Genomic DNA, 25,421 nt, shown 5'->3' with positions numbered 1-25,421 from the left:
GGCGGTGGTCAATGTGGCAGGCACCAAGAGATTTCTTTAGGCAGTCCTTGTACCTTTTCTTTGGTGCACCTCTGTCACGGTGGCCAGTGGAGAGCTCGCCATATAACACGATCTTGGGAAGGCGATGGTCCTCCATTCTGGAGACGTGACCCATCCAGCGCAGCTGGATCTTCAGCAGCGTGGACTCGATGCTGTCGACCTCTGCCATCTCGAGTACTTCGACGTTAGGGATGTAAGCACTCCAATGGATGTTGAGGATGGAGCGGAGACAACGCTGGTGGAAGCGTTCTAGGAGCCGTAGGTGGTGCCGGTAGAGGACCCATGATTCGGAGCCGAACAGGAGTGTGGGTATGACAACGGCTCTGTATACGCTTATCTTTGTGAGGTTTTTCAGTTGGTTGTTTTTCCAGACTCTTTTGTGTAGTCTTCCAAAGGCGCTATTTGCCTTGGCGAGTCTGTTGTCTATCTCATTGTCGATCCTTGCATCTGATGAAATGGTGCAGCCGAGATAGGTAAACTGGTTGACCGTTTTGAGTTTTGTGTGCCCGATGGAGATGTGGGGGGGCTGGTAATCATGGTGGGGAGCTGGCTGATGGAGGACCTCAGTTTTCTTCAGGCTGACTTCCAGGCCAAACATTTTGGCAGTTTCCGCAAAGCAGGACGTCAAGCGCTGAAGAGCTGGCTCTGAATGGGCAACTAAAGCGGCATGGTCTGCAAAGAGTAGTTCACGGACAAGTTGCTCTTGTGTCTTGGTGTGAGCTTGCAGGCGCCTCAGATTGAAGAGACTGCCATCCGTGCGGGTACCGGATGTAAACAGCGTCTTCATTGTTGGGGTCTTTCATGGCTTGGTGCAGCATCATGCTGAAGAAGATTGAAAAGAGGGTTGGTGCGAGAACACAGCCTTGCTTCACGCCATTGTTAATGGAGAAGGGTTCAGAGAGCTCATTGCTGTATCTGACCCGACCTTGTTGGTTTTCGTGCAGTTGGATAATCATGTTGAGGAACTTTGGGGGACATCCGATGCGCTCTAGTATTTGCCAAAGCCCTTTCCTGCTCACGGTGTCGAAGGCTTTGGTGAGGTCAACAAAGGTGATGTAGAGTCCTTTGTTTTGTTCTCTGCACTTTTCTTGGAGCTGTCTGAGGGCAAAGACCATGTCAGTAGTTCCTCTGTTTGCGAAAGCCGCACTGTGATTCTGGGAGAATATTCTCGGCGACACTAGGTATTATTCTATTTAGTAGAATCCTAGCGAAGATTTTGCCTGCAATGGAGAGCAACGTGATTCCCCTGTAGTTTGAGCAGTCTGATTTCTCGCCTTTGTTTTTGTACAGGGTTGATGATGGTGGCATCACGAAGATCCTGAGGCAGTTTACCTTGGTCCCAACAAGCTTGAAAAACTCATGCAGTTTGGCATGCAGAGTTCTTGCCGCCAGCCTTCCAGACTTCTGGGGGGATTCCATCCATACCTGCTGCTTTGCCACTTTTCAGTTGTTCGACATGAGGCAGGCGGAGGCCCCGGTCCGGACAGGGAGTGGGAGGCGGCGGCCCCAGTCCGGGCACAGGGAGAGCAGCAGCGGCCCCGGCCCCGGTCCGGGCGAAGGGTAGACTGCGGCGGCCTCGATCCGGGCAGGAGCAAGGGGGAGACGGCGGCCCCGGCCTCGGTCGAGTGAGGCAGGCGGAGGCCCCGGTCGGACAGGGAGTGGGAGGCGGCGGCCCCAGTCCGGGCACAGGGGAGAGCAGCAGCGGCCCCGGCCCCGGTCCGGGCGAAGGGTAGACGGCGGCGGCCCCGATAAAGGGCAGGAGCAAGGGGGAGACGGCGGCCCCAGCCTCGGTCCGAGAGAGGCAGGAGGAGGCCCCGGCCCGGACAGGGAGTGGGAGGCGGCGTCCCCAGTCCGGGCACAGGGAGAGCAGCAGCGGCGCCCCGGCCCCGGTCCGGGCGAAGGGTAGACGGCGGCAGCCTCGATCCGGGCAGGAGCAAGGGGGAGACGGCGGCCCGGCCTCGGTCGACCGTACAGTCTAATTCAGGGTAAAATATACAACGGCGAATATATTTATCACTGTATATTTAGCAAAAAAACTGTTTTGCACAATCTGTTCGTGTCGGTAGGGTAGAATGGTTTACAGATGGGCGACTACAAATACAATTTAAAGCGGAAAATCTGAAGTAGAATTGATACGATAGGATACACTGAAAGCCTATCAGTGAGAACGATGTAGTAGCGTTTCCCTCCTGTAAAATCATATTTATTCCATTTTTCAACGGCTATTCCACTTTACATGTCCTGGTTATATATTCTACAAAATATCATTTTTACGTTGCCCATTCAAGAATTATGTTGGTACATTTCAACCAGCTTTGCATATACGGGTAACGCATTTTTATCTAATTTTATGCATTGTCGAATAATTAGATACAATAAATCCAATTATATAAGATCACATTTTGTCGAATTTATACACAAAATACATTTAAACTGCCTAGATGATAAAATAGTTCTACTCATTTCATAAAACGTTACATATAGGGGAATATTTTTGATATGACATATTTTGACATATAAGGCAACTGAACAACTGAAAAGTGGCAAAGCAGCAGGTATGCATGGAATCCCCCAGAGGTCTGGAAGGCTGGCGGCAAAACTCAGCATGCCAAACTGCATGAGTTTTTCAAGCTCTGCTGGGACCAAGGAAAGCTGCCTCAGGACCTTCGTGATGCCATCATCATCACCCTGTACAAAAACAAAGGCGAGAAATCAGACTGCTCAAACTACAGGGGAATCACGCTGCTCTCCATTGCAAGAAAAATCTTCGCTAGGATTCTCCTAAGTAGAATAATACCTAGTGTCATCGAAAATGTTCTCCCAGAATCACAGTGTGGCTTTCACGCAAACAGAGGAACAATTGACATGGTTTTTGCTCTCAGACAGCTCCAAGAAAAGTGCAGAGAACAAAACAAAGGACTCTACATCACCTTTGTTGACCTCACCAAAGCCTTCGACACCGTGAGTAGGAAAGGGCTTTGGCAAATACTAGAGCGCCTCCGATGCCCCCCAAAGTTCATCAACATGGTTATCCAACTGCATGAAAACCAACAAGGTCGGGTCAGATACAGCAATGAGCTCTCTGAACCCTTCTCCATAAACAATGGCGTGAAGCAAGGCTGCGCTCTTGCACCAACCCTCTTTTCAATCTTTTTCAGCATGATGCTGAAACAAGCCATGAAAGACCTCAACAATGAAGATGCTGTTTACATCCGGTACCGCACGGATGGCAGTCTCTTCAATCTGAGGCGCCTGCAAGCTCACACCAAGACACAAGAGCAACTTGTCCGTGAACTACTCTTTGCAGATGATGCCGCTTTAGTTGCCCATTCAGAGCCAGCTCTTCAGCGCTTGACGTCCTGTTTTGCGGGAAACTGCTGAAATGTTTGGCCTGGAAGTCAGCCTGAAGAAAACTGAGGTCCTCTATCAGCCAGCTCCCCACGATGACTACCAGCCCCCCCCCCCCCCCCCCCCGCCACACATCTCCATCAGGCACACAAAACTCAAAACGGTCAAACAGTTTACCTATCTCGGCTGCACCATTTCATCGGATGCAAGGATCGACAACGAGATAGACAACAGACTCGCCAAGGCAAATAGCGCCTTTGGAAGACTACACAAAAGAGTCTGGAAAAACAACCAACTGAAAAACTTCACAAAGATTACAGAGCCGTTGTCATACCCACACTCCTGTTTGGCTCCTGAATAATGGGTCCTCTACTGGCATCACCTACTGCTCCTAGAATGCTTCCACCAGCGTTGTCTCCACTCCATCTTCAACATTCATTGGAGCAACTTAATCTCCAACATCGAAGTACTCGAGATGACAAAGGCCGACAGCATCGAATCCACGCTGCTGAAGATCAAACTGCGCTGGGTAGGTCACGTCTCCAGAATGGAGGACCATCGCCTTCCCAAGATCGTGTTATATGGCGAGCTCTCCACTGGCCACCGAGACAGAGGTGCACCAAAGAAGAGGTACAAGGACTGCCTAAAGAAATCTCTTGGTGCCTGCCACATTGACAACCGCCAGTGGGCTGATATCGCCTCAAACCATGAATCTTGGCGCCTTACAGTTTGGCGGGAGCAACCTCCTTTGAAGAAGACCGCAGAGTCCACCTCACTGACAAAAGACAAAGGAGGAAAAACCCAACACCCAACCCCAACCAACCAATTTTCCCTTGCAACCGCTGCAACCGTGTCTGCCTGTCCCGCATAGGACTTGTCAGCCACAAAAGAGACTGCAGCTGACGTGGACATTACCCCTCCATAAATCTTCGTCCGCGAAGCCAAGGCAAAGAAAGATAGGGAAATATTTTGACATGACGCATATATTGAATTAGATGCAATGTATCGATTTTTTAAAATTCTACATTTTAATAAACTCTGTGGATACAACTGATCTAGTTCATAGATACTATTGCAATATACGTATACTAAATGAACCAAAATGTACGTGCAATATGGGGTGAAATATAGTGGAATGTAGTCTGAACTAAATAAACCAGAAAATCTGCCACATCGATGCTGTTCTGCTAATGTCCACGTTCAACATTCACGCATTGAACAGTGAGCACCCAGTGCCGGATTAAAGCAACTGGAGGCCCTGGGCTAGGAGACTTTAGGAGGCCCAAACAATAGCATCTGATCATGAAAAACAAAACCTCGTTCTCTTCTCTATCTACTCAATGATAGCAGATCATTGCTGAAATTTTAGCATTGATAAAAAGATTATTTATAAAATTATTGCCTTTAATAAGTTTACAAAAGTATAGAATTAATGAAGACGTTCACACAGACCACTCATAGGTATTTTTCAACATGACACTATATACAAAGTCAGAACAGTTTCTTTCGAACATTTTTGGACGCAAACGGATCAATTATGTCATTAAAAATCAGTAGGTCGCTGTTCATCATTTTCCTTGCAAGAAATGCTCAGATCCGACAACCAATCTTGGGATATCGTTGACCGTAAATTAAATATTATTGTGATTTGCAATGATATGTAAGACTCCTATTGCTCTCAAAACGCACGCTATCAGGATAGATACGAATCTCAGAGCTCTCACCAGCATGAGCGATTGCTGGAATTCCCATAAGTTGAGAACCGGCCTTGCGAGAAAAACCCACGTGAAAAACTTGTATAATCGTTATACATACGTGTGCAATGTTACTAAGCAACTGGGCCTTGACAGTAAATTCAAGGGCTAGTGCGTTCGGCACTCCCATCAATGTGTTCCTGACACATTATTTTGGCCTTGGTACGTCCCTGATTTTATTGTTACAAATGAAATAAAATTAATGGCAACTTTTAATTTTTTTTGGCAAGAAGCCGGGCCCCTTTCCCAGATTATGAGGTCCTGGGTTGCTGCCCGCTCGGCTCATATGTAAATCCTGCACTGTCTACAGTGAGTGCACCCTACAACAGGAAACTTGCCAGATACGGTCTATTTTATGCATTCCACCATTAATTTAACACCGTATTCACCCATCAATAACTATTCCACAAGGTCGACTAAATAGACTGAATTAAAATGCATCTTCTGCTGTTATAGTTTATTTGTTGGACGTTTTGATATTTGATAAATAAAGACTATTCTGCGTGGTATATATATTAGAATATGCAGGAGAATGTTGAAACGGCGAATATATGGTAAAGTTACGGCAGCAAAATATAATCAATGATTAAACCGTGATCAACGGTGAAAAGCGGCGGCTTGTACTCCCCCAGTGGCGAGGCCTTCAACCCTCCCTACCTCCCTCCCCACAGACACAGCCCAATCAACTCTGGGGTCTGATCCATCTCATGCTCCCTTCATTTTGGTCAGGGAGTTTTGAGCCTTATCCACTGTTGTCAGCGCAAGTTGAAATGGGTGGAAGTTGATCCCCATGCCTCTGTCAAATAAATGATTACGTTGACGGGTCTACGCTGCCATTTCTCTGGGGGGGGGGGGGAATATTGTGATTAATTCCAGAAATGCTCAATTCGCTGGAATTTCTGCATTTCTATTTTTCGTTTATAACGAACAATAATGCATACCTGCACGTCGAATAAATACACGACGAATTTGATAGGGCTAGATTCAATAGCAGCATAGTCGAATCCCCATAATTTCTATCTGTATGTTTTTGTGTGAGTGTGTGTGTATTTGTGTGTGTGTGTGTGTGTGTGTGTGTGTGTGTGTGTGTGTGTGTGTGTGTGTGTGTGTGTGTGTGTGTGTGTGTGTGTGTGTGTGGTTAAACGTATGCGTGTATTTTTGTGAGAGAGTGTGTGGTTTTATGTGTGTGCATGTGTTTGTGTGAGTATGTGCATGTGTGTTTCTGTGAGTGTGTGTGTACGTTTGTGTGAGTGTATATAGTTGTATGTGTGTGTGTTTTTGTGAGTGTTTGTAATAGAGAGAGAGATGGCAATAGAGATGAATAGAGAGGGAGAAGGGGCAGAGATAGGTGAGGAAGGTGAAGATGGAGAGGGGTACATACTGGGGAATGGTAGGAAGGGGAGAGGAAGGGGGAGAAGGAAGGAGGGCGGAAGGATTAGAGAGAGAAGGGAAAGAAAGGGTGGGATGGATTAAAGAGCGAGGAGAGGCGAGAGAGAGGTAGAAAATCGGAGCGTGGATGGGACAGAACGGGGGAAAGGGGGCAGGGAGAATGGGTGGAGAGAAGGGAACGGATTGGAAAAAAAGCAAACAAGACGGAGACAAAAATAAATGTTCAGCTCGTCTGGCTCAAGTTTGTGAACTGGTGATTAATCTTCAACAATTACAGGGGTTAATTAACCGAGAAGGGGAAAGAAAAACGCAAGGAAATTAGAGGACCTGTCGGCCACTTTGCTCCTCAAGTCCCCCCACCCCCCCCCACCCCCCCCCACCACTTCGAATTCAACGTGATCCCAGATAATCTGCCCCAGGCATTATGGGTTTTTTTTTCTGTGTCAGTTTCCTAGGGACCTCTATTCCCCGATTTGTCCAACCTTCACCCTATAATGATAGCATTGGAGCATCTCAGATTTTCACCAAGTTCACAAGAAGAAAGCGGAGGAGATGGGGGAAAGAGGAAGTGCGGGAGAGGGATAGGAATAAAAACATGACGGTGAGATAAAGGAGAGACGGGCCATGGAGGGAGGAGCGTGGGAAGGTGAGGGTCGAGGGTCGAGAAAGTAGTGGGAAGAAAGAGAGGGTGGGGAAAGAAGGGTGAAAGAGGAAGGGCGGTAAGAACGAGAAAAGAATAGGAGAGGAAGGTGACGGATAGACGAAAAGGGAAGAGAGAAAGTGGAGAGGGGAATGGAGAGAGGCTGGAGAAAGAGATAAAGAAAACATGAGAAAGAGAGAGAGAACGATGGTGGGATATCAACGGAAGTAAAAATGGAAAACGATAAAATAGAAAGAATTTAGACGCGTCGGCGCCGGTCACGGGGAGATTGTACAAAAGCCTCACAGACAGCGGGGGATTCGAATGCGGGGTTGTTGCGCTACCCGCTACGCCAACCATGGTGGAGCCTCGGGTCTTGAGGAGCAGAGTAGCCCCAAAGAATAGACAGAAGGAATTGCGGAGGAGCAGAGAGCGAGGGGGAGAAATAAAAGGAACAAGGGGGCGGGAGAATTGGGCTGGTTGGTGGAGGGGGCGGAAAGAAAAATTGGAAACCGGACGATTGGGTGAATGGGGAGGGGTCAGACAGGCGCCGATTACAGGTGGAGAGACAGTGGAAAGAGAGAAAGGAAGAAGGTGAGAGACATAAAAACAGAGAGAGGGAGAGACAAGTCTGGAGCAAATGCACAGAGAGGAAGAGAGAAGGGGGGGTTGTGAGAGAGAGGGGGGGGTGGGGGAGGGAGGGAAAAGTGGGGTTGAGAGAAAAAGAGAGAGGTGGAGAGAGAGAGAGATAGGGATAGACACACAGATGGAAAGAGAGATTGGTAAGGAGACAAGAGAGTGATAAAAATAAACAAATAAAGAAATACATTTGTATCGTCAAAGAACACCAGAGAAAGAAAGGAGGGAGGGAGATAGAAAGAGAGACTCATACAAATATTAAGAGACAGGACAAACTAAGTGAGTAATTGAGGGCGAGAGGGGGAGGGTAACAGAGGCGATGGAGTAATACAGATAGATAAATAGGGATGGTAAGACAGAAACAGAAAGGTAGAAGTGAAGAGAGAAGAAAAGGTGAAATCCTGCAGAGAAAGGAGGAGGAGGAGGAAGATGACGACGAAGAGGACGAGGAGGAGGAGGAGGAGAGAGAAAGAGAGAGAGAGAGAGAGAGAGAGCGCAATGAAGGCTGAAAGAGGGAGAGGGGATTGAAGGGGAGAGAGACTCACAGAAATGAAGATAATTTGGACAGAGAAAATGAGAAAGAAACGAGTGAGGGAAATGGATAAGAAGGAGAGAAGGAGAGATAGAGTGGAGTGGAGATAGTGTGAGCAACAGAAAGAGTGAGAGAGTGGAAAAGAGATTGGTGCAGCGGAGAGATAGGGAAGAGTGTAGGAGGGAGGGAGAGAACACTAAAGAAGGAGAGCGCAAGAAAATAGGAACAGGAGCGAAACTTTGGGAGGAGCAGCGGGTCGAACAGCGTCCGGGGTGGGGAGAAGGAATTGTCGACGGTACGGTGCGAACCCTGCATTTGGCCCATTGAGCCTGCTCCGTCCATCGAAATGGCTGATCCACACATGATCAGCTCCCCTTCTGTGTCTTTTCCCACTGTCCACGATTACTCATCTTTCCAATCTCCGGCAGCGACCTCCCATCCATTGGAGACATTTGTGCGAGGCTCTGCCTCAAGAAGGCAGAAAACATCATGAAGGTCCCCCATCACCCTGGTCACAACGTCTTCTCTCTGCTCCCTTCAGGTGAAGGACACAGAGGCCCGAGCTCCAGCACATCCAGGCTCCAGAATAGGTTTCATCCAACAGCGATCAGGCTCTAGAACCTTATCGCATTACCTTAACCCTGACCATGAACTACTCCGGTCCACCCTGTCTGCGATATTGACCCAGTCTGGTTTGTTTGTACTGTGGCCAAAAGTGAATATTTAATATTATTTAATACCACCTTCTCCTTCTTTTATATTATTACAGTTTTTTCTCTTCTCATATCTTGCTGTGTGCTGTGTATTTAGGTCCCTGCGTGGCTACAGCAAGTCAGACTTTAATTGCATCTGTGTATTGTAATTATGTATGTGCCAATGAACATAAACATCTTTATCCATTTCCACTTTAAATACACCCAATGATCTGGCCTCCAGCGCCCTGGGAGAAGATGGAGAATTCGAGAGAGTGAGTGAGTAAGAGAAAGAGAAAGAGAGAGAGTGTGTGTAAGGGCGAGAGGGAGGTGATAGTAGAAGAAAAAGAACGACAGAAAGGGAGACAGTGGATGAGAAGGAACATCAGAAAAATAGAGCTGGAGCAGAGAGAGAGAGAGAGAGAGAGAGAGAGAGAGATGGAGGGGCAGAATGGAAGGAGAGAGGAGAGAGAGAGAAGGGGATGGAGCTATAGAGAAAGAACAGGAAAAGAGCGGACAAGAATAGGTAGAGAGAGATTAAGTGTGTGTGAATGAGTGAGAGAGAGATATATAGAGAGAGAGAGAAAGAAAGAAAGAAAGTAAGTTCACATCTGTAAACCCCATCCGTCCTTGAGGCGAGCGGGACGAGGGGAGAGGAGGGCGGTGCGTCCCTACCTCAAAATCCCAGGTGGTTTCCACGTGACACGCCGGCACCCAATCAGAGCCGGACCTCACTGTAACTGTGTTGTATTTTGTGCTTTTGAGGTAACAGGAGGCGGCTTCGGCGGGTTGGCGGTGATGGGAGACCACACTGGCCTCCGTCCTGGATTCGTGGGACCTCTGCTCAACATTCACACGGGAGATAGGTTCTTCCTGCCCAATTTCCGTGCCCCCAGCTCGCAGTTATCCCGGCTACCGCCCCTGACCTACCCACGGCGAGACACCGTCTGCGCTTTGCCCTGGGCACCGGGAGATCCGGCTGCGCAATGTTACCTCGCTGCAATCCCCGCTCTCTCTAATTCTTCCTGCAATCGGCCCTGCGACGTGACCCAATCGGAGCTTTCGTCCAAGACGTTTATTAACGACGCCGGTGGTCAGAAAGGCAGCGTCTCCTCTTCCGCCACCGTCTCCCCAGCGTCGGTCGGCGTCGAAATGTCCAAGTATCCATTCCCGCAGGCCGCGGACACCCGAGAGAACTGTCCCATCTTAGGATCGGATTCAGAGCGGGCCAGGAAATCGGTCCAGGAGCCCGATGACTCTTCGCCTTTCAGCCACGGAGAAACTTTTGGCGCTTCTGGTGAGTATCTACGCTACTGCCGCACCACCCTCACGCTCGCGCGCGCGCACACACACACACACTCAAACACACACAGAGACACACAAAGAAACACAGACAGACACAGAGTCTCTGACCATGCAAATCCTCTCTCTTATTGCTCTTTCTTTTTCGCTATTACACACACACACACTCACACACACACACACAACACACACACACACACACACACACACACACACACACACACACACACACACACACACACACACACACACACACACACATACTGCCGAGGTGGGATCAAACCCGGTCACTGGTCGCCGCTGTTGCCGTCCATCGTTAATCCTCCCCCATCCCGGATGTATACACACGGGGAAACGCAAGTGATAGTTTCAGTGGGGAGCCTGAGATTACACTGATCCGTTTCCTTTCACTGGTAACAATGAATGATGTCTCTCGGTCATTTTCAGCAAACCAGGCAGCGACCCAAGCTCAGGAGAAGGAGAGTAAGAAAGTTAGTGTGGAACTCTGAAAGAGGAGAGAGAGGCGGAGACGTGTTGGGAGGGAGTTCCAGAGTACGGAACCCGGGCTACAGAAGGGTGGAGCAGTGTAGATGTCGGAGGGGTCACAGAGATAGAGAGGGGACTGGAGGGAGTTACAAATACAGGGAGAGGTGTAGGGACCGGAGGTAGTTACAGAGACAGGGAGAGGTGTAGGGGATTGGAATGGGTTACAGAGACTGGGAAGAATGTAGCGGACTAGAGGGGGTTACAGAGACAGGGAGGGCGATCTTGTGCCACCTTTTGTAAAGCCATTTGAATGACTTTCACTGTGGAATTTATAATTGACCTCTGGAGAATTTGTTTGACTAAGACTACTAACTCTCTCTCTCATTCCACCACCCCCCACCCCCCCCCCCCATCTCTCTCTCCTTCCCCATCTCCATGAAAGCCACTTCCTGGTATCCCCTGCAGTCTCGCACAAGAAAGAAGCGGAAACCTTACTCCAAGATGCAGATTGCAGAGTTGGAAGGGGAATTCATGATGAACGAGTTCATTCCGCGGCAGAGGCGGCGGGAACTTTCCGACCGTCTCGCCCTCACCGATCAGCAGGTGAAGATTTGGTTCCAGAACCGACGGATGAAGAAGAAGCGATTACTCATGCGTGAGCAAGCACTGAGTCTGTTTTAGACCCTAGAGAGGTTCGTTCGTCTTGAGGCGGAGATCATGAGAGGTGGCGGGACAAGGGAGCGGAGTGAGAGGGTTGAAACACTTGGGACAGAGGCATGTGCAGGTGCAGAAACACACACACACACACATAGACAAACACACGCACGCACACAGACACATAGACAAACACACGCACATACACACACACACTCACACATAGACAAACACACACACGCCCATACACAATCACACACACATAGACAAATACACACACGCGCGCACACACTCACATACACACATAGACAAACACACAAACGCACATACACACTCACATACACATAGACAAACACACTTATATACACACATATGAATACACGCGCTGACGCGCGTATACATACACTAACACACACACTCATTAACATACGTGCGCATACACATTCGATGGCACAAACGCGTGCACTCTCCAGCGTGGGACATACGCATCCGCAGACAATAAAACTCCACAAAACTCAAGCCACATCCATCGGTTACATTCCTGCTTCCCACAAGCAAAACTCCTTCCTCCACACCTAAAAATACACCCTCATTCCCGTTGGATCCAGATAATCTGCCTGGAATCTGGTTAGGTGTGTGTGAAAATTAGTGCACGTGTGTTCCTGGTGTGAGAGACTTAAAGCGAAAACATGATATGTTTAAGTTGTATATCAATGAATGTGAATGCGTATGCTTTTCCTTGTGTGTATGCATGGTGTGAACTTATATTTGTGTTTAGTTGGGTGTAAACGCAAAAGTTTTAGCTCTGTATAAATGCATGCGTATGAGATAAATTTGTGCTGCTTAGCTGTGCACAAGTGTATATTTCTTATTGCGTGTAATTTAGTCGTGTAGTTTTCGACACGTAAATGTGCGGGAATGCGCATTTCCTGTAAATGCGTGTGCCTGAATGCGTACGTGTACAAATATGCTCGTGAATGCGCGTGGAAATCTGTGATGAACGTACATGGGTGTGCGCATGTACATAACTGTTTGTGCCCGATCTGTGCGAATATCCCCATGTGAATGCGTGTGCAAATACTTGTCCGCTTATTTCTGTTGAACGTGCGTGTGAATAGTTGCTTAAATGGCGTCTGTAAATTCGGGCGTGTACGCATGCTGATTCGCACACCTGTGTGTGAAAACGTTTCAAAAGGTACATAGATAGGAAATGTTTAGAATGATGCGCCGAAAGCAGACAGACGAGGCCGCATGGCCGGCTTGGATAAGGTGGGCCGAAAGTCCTGTTGCCATGCTGGTTGAGTTTCTGGGATTACATTTGCTCATTGTGCCGGGTCTGCTGGGGTGAAGCACAGAGATACACAGCATCTCTACCCCACCCCGTGACAAACTTCCCCACCGGAATAGTTGTATTAGCCCAAATGGAAGCCCAATAACGTCTGGAATAAGGTCGAAACCCGCACGTGGCGAGCGAACGCGTGCGTTGGCGTGCATTAGTGCGAGCGTGAGGTTTGTGCCTGGGATGTTTAGTGTAGGTGTGAGTTCTGTGTGTAATCGTGAGCTTTGTGTACATGTGCGGCATTTTGTATGTGGGGAGGGTTTTTGTGTGTAGATGGCGTTACGTTTGAGTGTGATGCAAAACTCTGGCAAGTTCACAAGCATGGGAATTACCTTGGAAGTCAACTAATCATATCCATACAGCTGATGATAATTGCGCGGAGAGCAATTGAATGTAATTTCTAAAATGTACAAAAGGGTGCGGGGGGGGGGGGGGGGGTGGGGGGGATCTTGTAGGAACATATCGAAATGATGAAAGGAACAGAAGCAGGAGGTTGTTTTCACTGGGAGGTGAGACCAGAACGAGGGGACGGAGCCTCAAGGTTCAGGGGAGTAGATTCAGGACGGAGATGAGGTGGAACTGCTTCTCCCAGAAAGTGGGGAATCTGTGAGATTCTCTGGGAGAAGATTCAGGGCGGAGATGAGGAAGATCTGCTTCTCCCAGAGAGTGGGGAATCTGTGGGATTCTCTGGGAGTAGATTCAGGACGGAGATGAGGAGAATCTGCTTCTCCTAGAAAGTGGGGAATTTGTGGGATTATCTGGGAATAAATTCAGGACGGAGATGAGGAGAATCTGCTTCTTCCAAAGAGTAGGGAATCTGTGGGATTCTCTACCCGGGTACTGCCTCATTAAATGTACTGAAGACACAAAAGAGATTTTTGAGCAGGTCTGGGAATTAAGGTTGAAGGGGAAAGGGCGGGTCAGTGGAGTTGAATCCACCATCAGATCAGCTGCGATCTCACTGAAAGGGGCAGCAGGCTCGACGGGCCGAGTGGCCGACTCCTGCTTCTATTTCTTGTCTTCTTAATCTACATCTTTATCGGGAGAGTTCAAGCCCTATCGTCAGTGGTCTGCAGCAGCTGCCTTCTTGCCTGGGTCCTCCTGTATTTGGGGCAGGTGGTTTAATTGTGGATTGGGCTTGGCCCGTTTTTCATGGCTCGGCGCTTTGATTGCAGTCACTGCATCGCGCTTTCGTCCCCCCCCCCCCCCCCCCCCAACCCATTACAGTCCCCCTTCCTTCCTCCTCTTATACCACCCGATTGAACGCTCCCGGGGTTGCTTAACTGCTGCGGTTAACTATGTGGGGCTATGTCAGAGAAAGCCATCCCAGTTCTTTTTTTAAAAATTAATCATATTATAGGTAAACAATACACGAGGAAAATAGGAGAACATAATCACAAAGGGGAACAAAAATATCACGATATGACATCATGTGATAGAACATATTGTGTCACAACACAATTAACGAATATGCTTTCATCGCCTCAAACGGAAAAATAAAAAATAATAATTATATAAAACTCCATCTTATCTGAAGAAAAGTAAAATATTGGGCAGCTTATCCTGAGTGTTTATTGATAAAACTTTATCGTCTGGTCTTCACCAACAAAGAGAAAAGAAATAAAATATAGTCCGGAAGAGAAAATAATTCTTCCAACTCAGCCATGTGGAAATAATTTATAAAATGTCGCCAAGTCTCTTCAAATTTAACAGAGGTATCAAATGTACGGCTCCCAACTTTCTATGAACTTAAACATGACATAATTTGAGAAAGCCACTGAATTAAAATAGGTGGATTAGAATCTTTTCATTTAAATAAGATAGTTCTTCTCGCCAACAAAGGCTACAGTCCGATGTATAGAAGTGGGAACTCGTCCCACTCCAGGAACTAGAATTCCAAAAGAGCCGTCAATTGGTCAGTTTGCAAATTGATATCCAGTATAGCTGATAAAGTCTTATAAATATCTATCCAAAACCTCTCCAACATAGGACATGACCAAAACATATGAGATAGGGAAACCATTTCTGATTTACATCAAAAATAGGGCAACCGTTAGAAAAAAATACGGGCCACTTTATCTTTCGATACACGAGCCCGATTCACCACTTTAAGCTGAATCAAAGAACGACAAGCACATATTGAAGAGTTTTAAACCCATCCAAAAATCTTCTCCCATAATTCCTCTGGAAGATGTAAATGAGGTTCCTCTTCCCAGGCCCCTTTAATCTTGTTATTAATCTTAATAACTTATTATAATTGCTGCCTATTAAACCCTTATGTGAAATGTTCAAATGAAAAAAGTATCAATTAAATTCGGTTGGGACGATGTTGGAAAGTTTTGCAGTAAAGTATTCAGAAGATGTCTCATTTGAAAGTATCTAAAAAATGTGACTTCGGTATATTGTATTTATTAGACAATTGTTCAAAAGACTTTAAACCACCATCTAGAAACAAATATGAAAAAAAAAAGAAACGATTCCTTTAACTTTCCAAAGACAGAAGGCTTGATCAATTATAGATGATTGAAAAAAAGCAATTAAGAAAAATATTCCTTGTTGCTTCAGGGCTCTGCCTGGGGAGGATTACTTCAGTTGTTTTGCCAATAAGATAGTATGAAGCAGGCATTTGAGTTGGCGACGCTGTGAAGTGAGGGGTGAAATTAACACGGATTTAAAATTCTTTCCACAGTTTTTTTACCAAAAGAAATCTTATTTATCAATATCTCTGCCACAATGTGGCTCTGCCACTGAGTCTTAACTCGCTTCTATAAAATGAGCTATTTTAAAGTCAGCGTTCATGATCGGACTGGGGTGCTTTAAAAAATCTGTGAGGAAATTAACTTTCCAGAAGAAAAAGTGACCCAATGCGTCTGCGCACTGTGAATCTTAATACAAACGCACCGAAATGGAAGAGGAACGTCGCCAGTCTTGCAGCGTTCATAAGAGATAGGTATAATGCCGACGTATCGGACCTGAGCCCTTCTTCAAGGACGTCGGTTATTTGTCTTGACCTCCTCTGGACGCAGTGAGACCGGCTCAGTTCCTCCAGACTGTTTGTACTTCAATCACAGCGTCTGCAGACTTCTGTGTTTCGCTCTGTGAATCTTCACCGGTTTACTAGTCAATTTAAACTTTATATCAAGGGTGGGGGTAGTTGGGGTTGAACTTCACTTTAAAAAATTCCTGTGTTAATTCATTTTTCCAAAAGAGAAAAAAATACATTTCTGTGTTCTATGAATCTTAACCCGTTTACCAATAAGTTAATTTAAAACGTGCGTTTGGGAGGAGAGACTCAATGAAGTGAACTTGATTTTTTAAAACAAGTTATTTGAGGAGTTTTTTTTTTCAAAAAATAAAATAATATAAGGAACTGTTCCCCGAATGACAACACGCTTGCGGATAAGTTCCTTTGAAATTTATGTTCAGCGTGGAGGGGCGAAATTGTCTTTTTTTTAAAATGTCATTAATTATTTTTCGAAAAAGATCTATGCCCCAATGTGCGTCTGTCCGTAGATCTCAACCCCTTCTGTCTGTCTGTGGTTGCTTGCGCATGTGTGTTAGTTTGTGTCTGCACGCGCGTGTGTTCGTGTGTGTGTCTTTGTGTCTGTATGGTTTAATGCGTGTCTGTTACTATGTGTGCGTGTGTGTGTGTGCGCGTGTGTTACTGTGTGTGTGTCAATGGACATTTCTGTTAGATTGTGTGTGTGTCTGTGTTACTGTGTGCTAAGGTATATGTGTGTAACTATGTGTTTCTGTGTATTTGTGTTAGCATCAGTGTATGTCTGTGTGTGTTTGTTTGTATTAGTGTGTGTATGCCTGTGTTACTGTGTGTCAGTGTATCTCTGTGTATGCATGTGTGCGTGTGTGTGTTTGTGTACGTGTCTGTGTTACTGTGTGCGTCAATAAACATGTGTGTTAGTGCCAGTGTGTGTGTGTCTGTGTATCTATGTGTGTGTGTGTGTGTGTGTGCGCGTGTGTGTGCGTGTGTGTGTGTGTGTGTGCGCGTGTGTGTGTGTGTGTGTGTGTGTGTGTGTGTGTGTTTGTGTGTGTGTGTGGGTGTACGTGTCTGTGTGTGTAAGCATGTGTGCGCGCGCGCTCACGGGGGTGTCATTAGTGAGGTGAAATAAGTTGATTTTATCATTCTGTGAGCGGTTTAATTTTAATTCCAAAATATAAAGCTATATCGATATCTGTGAATCTTAATTCGCTTAGTTATCAGTTGATTTATAATGTTTGTTCAGGATGGGGTGGTTTGGGGGTGAAAGTAACTTTTCTTTTCTGTGAGTAAACTGTTTCCAAAAAGGGGGGAACCGATCAACGCAGACACGTGGGCTGAAATGCCTGATCCTGAACTGGACTCTCCATGCCCCACATGTGAACATTAGCCCCTGTGTGCCTCTGACCTGTGTTACGAGCCAGAGGACCCCAAAGCCCAGCAGCGATAGATATTCACCAAGACAGATGGTTACTTTAAAAAGTTGATTTTAATGATCTTTAAACATGAAAACAGAATTACACTTTAATTTATCACTATTAACTTACTTTACCTCACTTAACGCCCTTCTAATTCGAAGCGCACGTGTGTGTAATAAATGTGTGAGTTCAGAAAAGTTCTCTGGTTCACAGTCCAATCTCACTTCTCATTCATCCAAGTTCACTGGTTGCAGGCAATTCTTATACTGTGCACAGAATTTAACATGTATAAAATTCAGCAAGCTTTGGAGCTCGAAAGGTAAACGGTTACTGCTCAGGAAGGTTCCTGTTGGTTTTCTGATAGTGATGTTTTGTTGCAGGACATCCACAACTGATGTACTTCCATCAGTCACCTCAGTGTCCTCTTGACGAAACTTGTCCAGTCAGGGTTCTCCAGATGATAATCTCTTTCTTTCAGATCATCACAGAGTTCCTTTTTGTTTCACTTATTCCAAATGCATGAACCACAGGGGCTTTGACCAGGCATTCTTCCAAAAGCTTGCCAGCTTGTCCTGTTTCAGTTCCAGCAACGTCTGCTGGCTGACACTGTCAAGACTCTCTGATCTCTCTCTCTCTCTCTCTCTCTCTCTCTCTCTCTCTCTCTCTCTCTCTCTCTCTCTCACTGAGACTGACAAAGCCTGTTTTATTCTCTCTGCTTACAAAACCATATGGCAAGTCTCCTGCAGACAGTAGGAGCCAGCATTTATTTTCAGTAACCCATTTAGTGACGTCTTTTGAGCACTCAAATAAGGTCTGTTTTAAAGTGTATGCATGTGACCTACCCTAACAAACCTTTCCAAATGAAAATAAAGCAAAAGGTTTCTCAGGCCCAATGTGTCTTTGACTTGAGAATCTTAACTTGATTACTGGTAAATTATGCCAAATTAAGAGTTCAGGACGGGATTGCAGCGCTTCAGGGGTTAACATTAACTTTATAAAAGTCAGTGAGTAAATTATTTTTACAAAAAAAAAATAACCCGCGAGTGTAACCCTCTCCTGTGAATCGTAACTCATGAGATAATTTAAAAATGTTTGTTGAGGGCTGTTATTAGTGAGGTAACATTAATTTATTTTTAAAATTCTGTAAGTAGTTTAATTTTCCAATAAAGAAAAAAAATACATAATATCTGTGCCGCAATGTGTTTCTGTCCTGTGAATCATAACTCACATTTTTACAGATTCATAGAATCAGTGTTGAGACAGATCCTTTGGCCTAAGATGCCCATGCCAACCCAAATATTCCATTCACATGTCCCACCTGCCTGTGTGTGGCCCATATCCGCCTACCCCCATCTTATCCATGTATCCATCCAGTTTTGTTTTCTTGAACAGTGCAATAGCACCATCTCAACCACCTCCTCAGATTGCAGACACGCAAGGAAATATATTGATAGGAGGGGATTTTAACATTAATTTGGATCCAATGTTGGATAAAATTGGTGAAAAGACAAGCAAAAAGAATAAGGTAGCCATATTTATGGTTACAACAATTCAGGAAATGAAACTTATGGATATATGGAGGAGGCAGCACCCAAAGGAAGTACTCAAGTAGGCATAGAACATACTCAAGGATTGATATGTTTTTGTTGTCGGCCCATATTCATGGGAGAGTTAGAAAAACTGAGTATAAAGCTAGACTACTTTCAGATCATTCACCCCTGTTATTATCAATAGAACTGGAGGACATCCCACCAAGAACATATAGATGGAGTTTAAATCCAATGCTACTTAAAAGACAGGAATTTAGAGAGTTTATTGAACGTCAAATTAAAACATGCTTTGAAATAAACAGAATCGGTTAATGATACATTTATACTATAGGATGCAATGAAAGCTTTCATTAGAGGATAGGTAATAAGTTATGTAACTAAGATGAAAAAGGATTACAATCGGGAAATAGAGCAGCTAGAAAACAAGTACAAAAATGAAACTAGTAAAAAGAGATGATATAAAGAAAGAGAGAATTGATAGACAAAAAAATAAAATATGAAACATTACAAACGTACAAGGTGGAGAAGAACATAATGAAAACAAAGCAAAAGTATTATGAATTGGGAGAAAGAACACACACAATATTGGCCTGACAACTTAAAACAGAACAAGCTATAAAGAAAACCGTATTGGCATCAAGGAGAAAGGACTAACAAATTACATATAACCCAACAGAGATTAATGAAAACTTTAAGGAATTTTATGAACTGAGAATGAGGGGAAAGATGATAAAATAGAAGAGTTTTTAGCTAAAATTGAATTGCCAAAATTGCAAGAAGAGGAACAAAACCAACTGATAAAACTATCTGAAATAGAAGTGCAGGATATATTGAAAAAGCTACCGAACAATAAAACACCAGGAGAGGATGGATTTACAATAGAATTTTATGAAACATTTAGAGAGTTATTAATTCCTCCTCTCCTGAAAGTAATGAATCAGGTAGAAGAAACACAAAACTTGTCAGACTCATGCAAGATGGCAATAATTACAGTAAAACCAAAGACGGGGAAGGATCCATTAATATCAGCATCATATAGACCAATATCCCTACTTAACTCAGATTATAAGATAATAGCGAAATTATTAGCAAACAGATTGGCCGACTGTGTACCAAAATTAGTAAAACAGGATCAAACTGGATTTATCAAGAAATGACAAACAGCGGACAATGTCTGTAAACTTATTAATTTAATTAATGTAAATCAAGGAAGTAAAAAAATCAATGGTGCTAGTTGCCTTGGATGCAGAAAAAGCCTTTGACAGGGTAGAGTGGAACTACTTATTTAAAGTATTACAGAAGTTCAATCTGCCAGAAAAAAAATATTAATTGGATTAAAGCATTATATAATGGACCGTTGTCAAAGGTAGTAGTAAATGGATATGTATTGAACTAATTCATATTAAGTAGATCAACAAGGCAGGGATGGCCATTATTCCCATCACTGTTCGCCTTAGCAATAGAACCATTGGCAGAGCTGATAAGAATAGAACATAAAATAAAAGGGATAAAAATAAAGGAGGAGTATAAAATCAGTTTATTTGCAGATGACATCATAGTATACTTAACAGAACCAGAAATATCAATAAAACAACTACATAAGAAATTGAAGTAATATGGAGAAATTTCGGGGTATAAGGTCAACCCAAATAAAAGTGAAGTGATGCCAATGAGTAATGCGGACTATACAGAATTTAAAAAATAATCACCATTTAAATAGGAAACACAAGCAATCCGATACCTAGGTATCAGGTTAGATAATAATTTAAGCCACTTGTACAAACTAAATTATCAGTCATTCATAAAGAAGTTACAGGAAGACTTAGAATATTGGAAGGAATTACCGCTAACGTTAATAGGGTGGGTGAACTCCATTAAAATGAATGTGTTCCCAAGGATACAATACTTATTTCAAACGTTACCAATTCCCTTGTCAGAGAAATTATTTGTTGAACTAAAGAGAATAATAAGGAAATTCTTGTGGAAACGGGGGAAGCCAACGGTAGTGCTAGATAAATTAACAGAGAGGTATAACCAAGGTGGTTTGCAGTTACCAAACTTTAGAAACTATTATAGAGCCGCACAATTAAGGTATTTATCAGATTTCTACCAGACAAAAGAAAAACCAGATTGGACTAACATAGAACTAGATAAAATAGGGGAGAAGGTACCAGAACATATACTGTATAAGTGGGATGAAAAGCTTGTGAAATATAATAGCTCACCAGTATTGCAGTATATGCAAGAAAATTCACGTAGAAAGGAAAAAAATGAATTACAAAATGCCAAAATTGTTTTTGACACAAAATCCACTAATCCCTTTTACAATAGGTAACTTTTCTTTTAGAGAATGGGAGAGAAAAGGAATCAAGAGAATGGAGAATTGTTTTTTGAGAAATAATTTATTAACATTTGAACAGTTGAAGGACAAATATGGAATAACTCACAGTATAATGTTTGCATATCATCAATTGAGAGCTTATTTGAAGGATAAATTGGGAAACAGTTTGCGATTACCTGAAGAAAGCAGCTTTGAATATGTGATTACAGACACAATGATAATTAAAAGATTTATAACAAATATCTACATTAAGCTGCAAGATAAGGAAAATGATGAAACAAGCTATAAACCCAAACAAAAGAGGGGAAAAGGACTTAAATATAAAAATAGAGAATGAAACATGGGAAAAGTTATGTTCTGGAACTATGAAGAATACAATAAACACAAGGTTATGCATGATAGAGTATAATTGGTTACACAGGTTATATATTACTCTTTAAAATTAAAAGAATGGGATCCAACAGATAGATGTTTTCACTGTAAGAAGCAAATGGGAACAACACTACATGCAATTTGGGCATGTATGAAAGTGAATACGTTTTGGGAAGAACTAAATCAGATACTAAATAAAATCACAAATAATAACATACCAAAAAACCCAGAGATCTTTATTTTAAGTAACATAAGAAGCAAAGAATTAGGCCTCAAATTGGATAAAGTACAAAAAGGGTTCATTGTGATAGCCTTAGGAGTTGATAAAAAAATATATAATGCCAACTTGGAAAATGGAAGAGAGCATGAGAATACAGCAATGGTACATGGAAATGAATAAATGTATTCCATTGGGAAAAAAAACGTATAAGTGAAAAAAATAAAGTTACATTGTTTGAACAAATTTGGGAACCATACATGGAACCTAACAGTGAGAGCTTGCCTCGGACCTCCACCCTCTAAAATGATAAGAAGATTTAAAAAATCGATTTGATTTAGTGTGTAAAAGTAGATGACACATATTTCTTGTTTGATTTTCCCTTGTGGGAAGACATTGTTTTATGGTTTTTTCGTTTTGTATATGTTGAATATTTATAGGTTTTGGAAGGGGGTGGGAAGGGAGGGAGGGAGGGAGGGAGGGGGCAAAACAAAGGAGGAGAAAATGCCACTGTGTATATTTAATGAAAAACGTTTGTACATATTTTGATTGATATGGCTTACAGTGTGAGAATGTTTTTTTTTAAAAACCACCTCCTCAGGTAGCCCATTCCATACATCCACCTCCCTCCCTGTAATGGTGGTGAAGGAGGTGTAGTCATACAGGCAGGTACTGATGCGACGATTAATGGGAAGGGATGAGTAGATGCGGAGTCATGGAGGGAACGGTCCCTGCAGAAGTTGGAGATGGGAGGAGAGTAGAAGATGTGTGTGGCAGCGGCATCATGTTGTAGGTGGCGCTAATAGCAGAGGCTGGTGGGGTTGTTGCTGAAGACAAGGGGAGCCCTGTCCTGTCTAGGGGTAGAGGGAGCCAGGATAGATGTGCAGGAAAATAGAGGAGTTGCGGGTAAGTGCAGAGACGATGGCCGCAGAGCGGAAGCCACAATTCTTTGAACAATGAGGACATCTGGTGTCGTGGAATTATATTTAATTCAGCCAGTCGTGTAACTTTTCAAAACGAAAAAAAAAACCATATGCTCAATAAGTCGTTTATATCCATCAAATCGCATCTCATCTACTGGTACATGAATGTAAAATGTATGTGTTTTCTTGTAATAAATGAAAGTAGAAAACGATTAGTTAGTTTAATTTCTGTACTATTTCAGTGCACCCTGCCCCATCTCTCTCTCCCCCTCTCCCCTCTCTCTTTATCTATGTCACTGTCTCTCTCTCTCACTCGTTCTCCCTTTCTCTCTCTCTCTCTGTCTCTTCATTTGTCTGCCACTTTGTTTCTCTCACTCTCTCTTTTTGTGTCTCTGTAACTGTCTATGTCACTCGGTTCTTTCTGTCTCTCTGTGAGTCTGTGTCACTCTATGTCTGCATCCTTCTCTCTTTCTCTCTGTGTGTGTGTGTGTGTGTGTGTGTGTGTGTGTGTGTGTGTGTGTGTGTGTGTGTGTGTGTGTGTGCGCGCGCACGCCCCAATGTCTCTGTGTATGTGAGCGTGTGTGTCAGTATTTCTGTGTATATGTGTGTCTGTGTGTGTGGGGGAGTGTGTGTCTGTGTGTGTGTGGGAGTGTATGTCTATGTGTGTGTATCTGTAGAAGTGTGTGTATGTGTGTGTGCGTGGGAATGTGTGTCTTTGTATCTGTGGAAGTGTGTGTGTGTGAGTGTGTATGTGTGAGTGGGAATGTGTGTCTTTGTGTGGGAGTGTTTGTGGGAGTGTGCCTTTTTGTGTGTGTATGTGTGTATGGGAGTGTGTGTGTGTGTCTCTCACTCTCTCTCTCTCTTTCTCTCTCCCCCTCCCCCCCCCCCACTCGCTCAGAAGTTCGAAACCAGGTCCAAATCCTTATGGGTGCGAAGCAGTGGGCCAGGACCATTCTTGGATGCACCCAAAAAATGAACCAAAAAGAAATGGGGTGGGGGAGAAACAAAATAATCCTTTTCATCTATCCAGGAATATAATTCTCCATTATTCCCTCTCTCTCTCTCTTCCCCTGAAATACAATATTGAATATAAATAATTTTACTTTTTTTATATTTAGACATACAGGACGGTAACAGGCCCTTTCGGCCCACCAGCCTGTGCCACCCAATTAATCTAGGCCCTGGTACGTTTTGAAGGGTATGAGGAAACTGGATCCCTCAAGGAAAATCCACGCAGACACGGGGAGAACGTACCACCTTACAGACACGGCAGGATTCGAACCACGGTCCCGATCGCTGTTGCCGTGACAGCATTGCGCTAACTGTAACGCCATACAAATTTATATGTCCACCTATGTATTATACCTTTCTCCACGATAATATGCTTGGTATTGGTATATTAATGTGTATCTTCCCTATCTCTCCAGACTCTCTATGTCTATCTCTATTTCTCACTATTTCGCTCCCCCCATCTCTCTCCATCTGTCTATTTATCGAGATCTTTCTATGTGGTTGGCGTAGCGGTTAGATCAACGCTGTTACAGCGCCAGATATCGGAACCTGGGTTCAATACCGCGCTGTCTGTAAGGAGTTTGTACGTTCTCCCCGTCTCTGCGTGTGTTTTCCCGGGGGTTCCAGTTTTCTCCCATCCTTCAAAACTTACCGGGGATTGTATGTTAATTGGACGCCACGTGCTCGTGGTCTAAAAGGGCCTGTTACCGTGCTGAATGTCTAAAATTTACAAAAATAAAATAAAATTAAAAATTAGCATATTTAATTTATCTATTTCTTTCTCTCTTTCTCTCTCTCTCTCTCCTCTGTATCTGTCTATCTCGTCTATCGATCTATATCTCTACTTCTCCCTATCTATCTCGCTATCTCTTTTTCAAACTATCCGGAATTTCTCTCCATCTACATTTGTCTCTCCCTCTCTGTGTTTCTTCTCTCTCTCTCTCTCTCTCTCTCTCTCTCTCTCTCTCTCTCTCTCTCTCCCTCTCCATTTTTACACCAATATTCAGAGAGGGTTTGCGTTACAGGCATATGTTAAACTGTCAGCTCAATGCCTGTGGGTGTTTATATATGTTAGTTCTGCGTTCCAGAAATGGTTAATTCTGTGACTACCTCGTAGCATTGAATCTAGCTTGTCTCTCCAATTCTTGGGAAACAGTTTGTTCAAGATAACGCACTCCCCAAGGAGATGACACTGAGAACCATTGAACATTATAGGCCCTTCTAGTTTGTGTCTAATGACTATTCTGCCTTGACCCACCGACCTGCATCTAGTCCATACCCCTCCATAACCCTCCCATCCATGCACCTGTCCAAATTAATCTTCAATGTTAAAATTGATCCCACATTCACCACCTCAGCTGGCAGCTGGTCCAACACACTCCCACCACTCTCGTGTGAAGCGGTTTCCCCTAATGTTCGCCGTAAACCTTTTCCCTTTCACCCTTAACCCATGCCCTCTGGTTTGTATCTCACCTACCCTCAGTGGAAATCGCCCATCTACATTTACTCTGTCTATCCCCCTCATAATTTTAAATACCTCTATCAAATCTCCCCTCATTCTTCTACGCTCCAGGAAATAAAGTCCTAATCTGTTTAACCTTTCCCTGTAACTCAGTTCCTGAAGTCCGGGCAACATCCTAGTAAATCTTCTCTGCCCTCTTTCTATCTTACTGATATCTTCCTTGTAGTTCGGTAACCAAAGCTGCACACAATACTCCAAATTTGGCCTCACCAATATCTTATAGAACTTTATCATAATATCCCACCACTTATATTTAAT

The 25,421-nt window shown here is 44.1% G+C and overlaps 1 protein-coding gene across 1 annotated transcript; it reads left to right on the top strand.

Annotated features, from left to right (window-relative positions):
• The first annotated feature begins 9,831 nt into the window (after positions 1 to 9,831).
• LOC138746641 (homeobox protein Hox-C12a-like) lies at positions 9,832 to 11,502 on the top strand. Its single transcript, XM_069904929.1, has 3 exons — positions 9,832 to 10,330; positions 10,783 to 10,818; positions 11,264 to 11,502. The coding sequence occupies exons 1-3, from the start codon at positions 9,832 to 9,834 to the stop codon at positions 11,500 to 11,502; spliced, it is 774 nt and encodes a 257-aa protein (XP_069761030.1).
• Positions 11,503 to 25,421: the final 13,919 nt, after the last annotated feature.

This window comes from Narcine bancroftii, chromosome 12 (assembly GCF_036971445.1).
Source record: "Narcine bancroftii isolate sNarBan1 chromosome 12, sNarBan1.hap1, whole genome shotgun sequence".
NCBI classification, from domain to species: Eukaryota; Metazoa; Chordata; class Chondrichthyes; order Torpediniformes; family Narcinidae; genus Narcine; species Narcine bancroftii.
Note: the sequence above shows the minus strand (reverse complement) of the source record. Positions and strands in the feature narration are given on the sequence as shown.

Excerpts from the sequence above, each read along its gene's own strand:
- LOC138746641 (XM_069904929.1), top strand. The coding sequence starts at position 9,832 with ATGGGAGACCACACTGGCCTCCGTCCTGGATTCGTGGGACCTCTGCTC. Across the intron at positions 10,331-10,782 it reads AGAAACTTTTGGCGCTTCTG|CAAACCAGGCAGCGACCCAA; the intron begins GTGAGTATCTAC and ends GGTCATTTTCAG. Across the intron at positions 10,819-11,263 it reads CCAAGCTCAGGAGAAGGAGA|CCACTTCCTGGTATCCCCTG; the intron begins GTAAGAAAGTTA and ends TCTCCATGAAAG.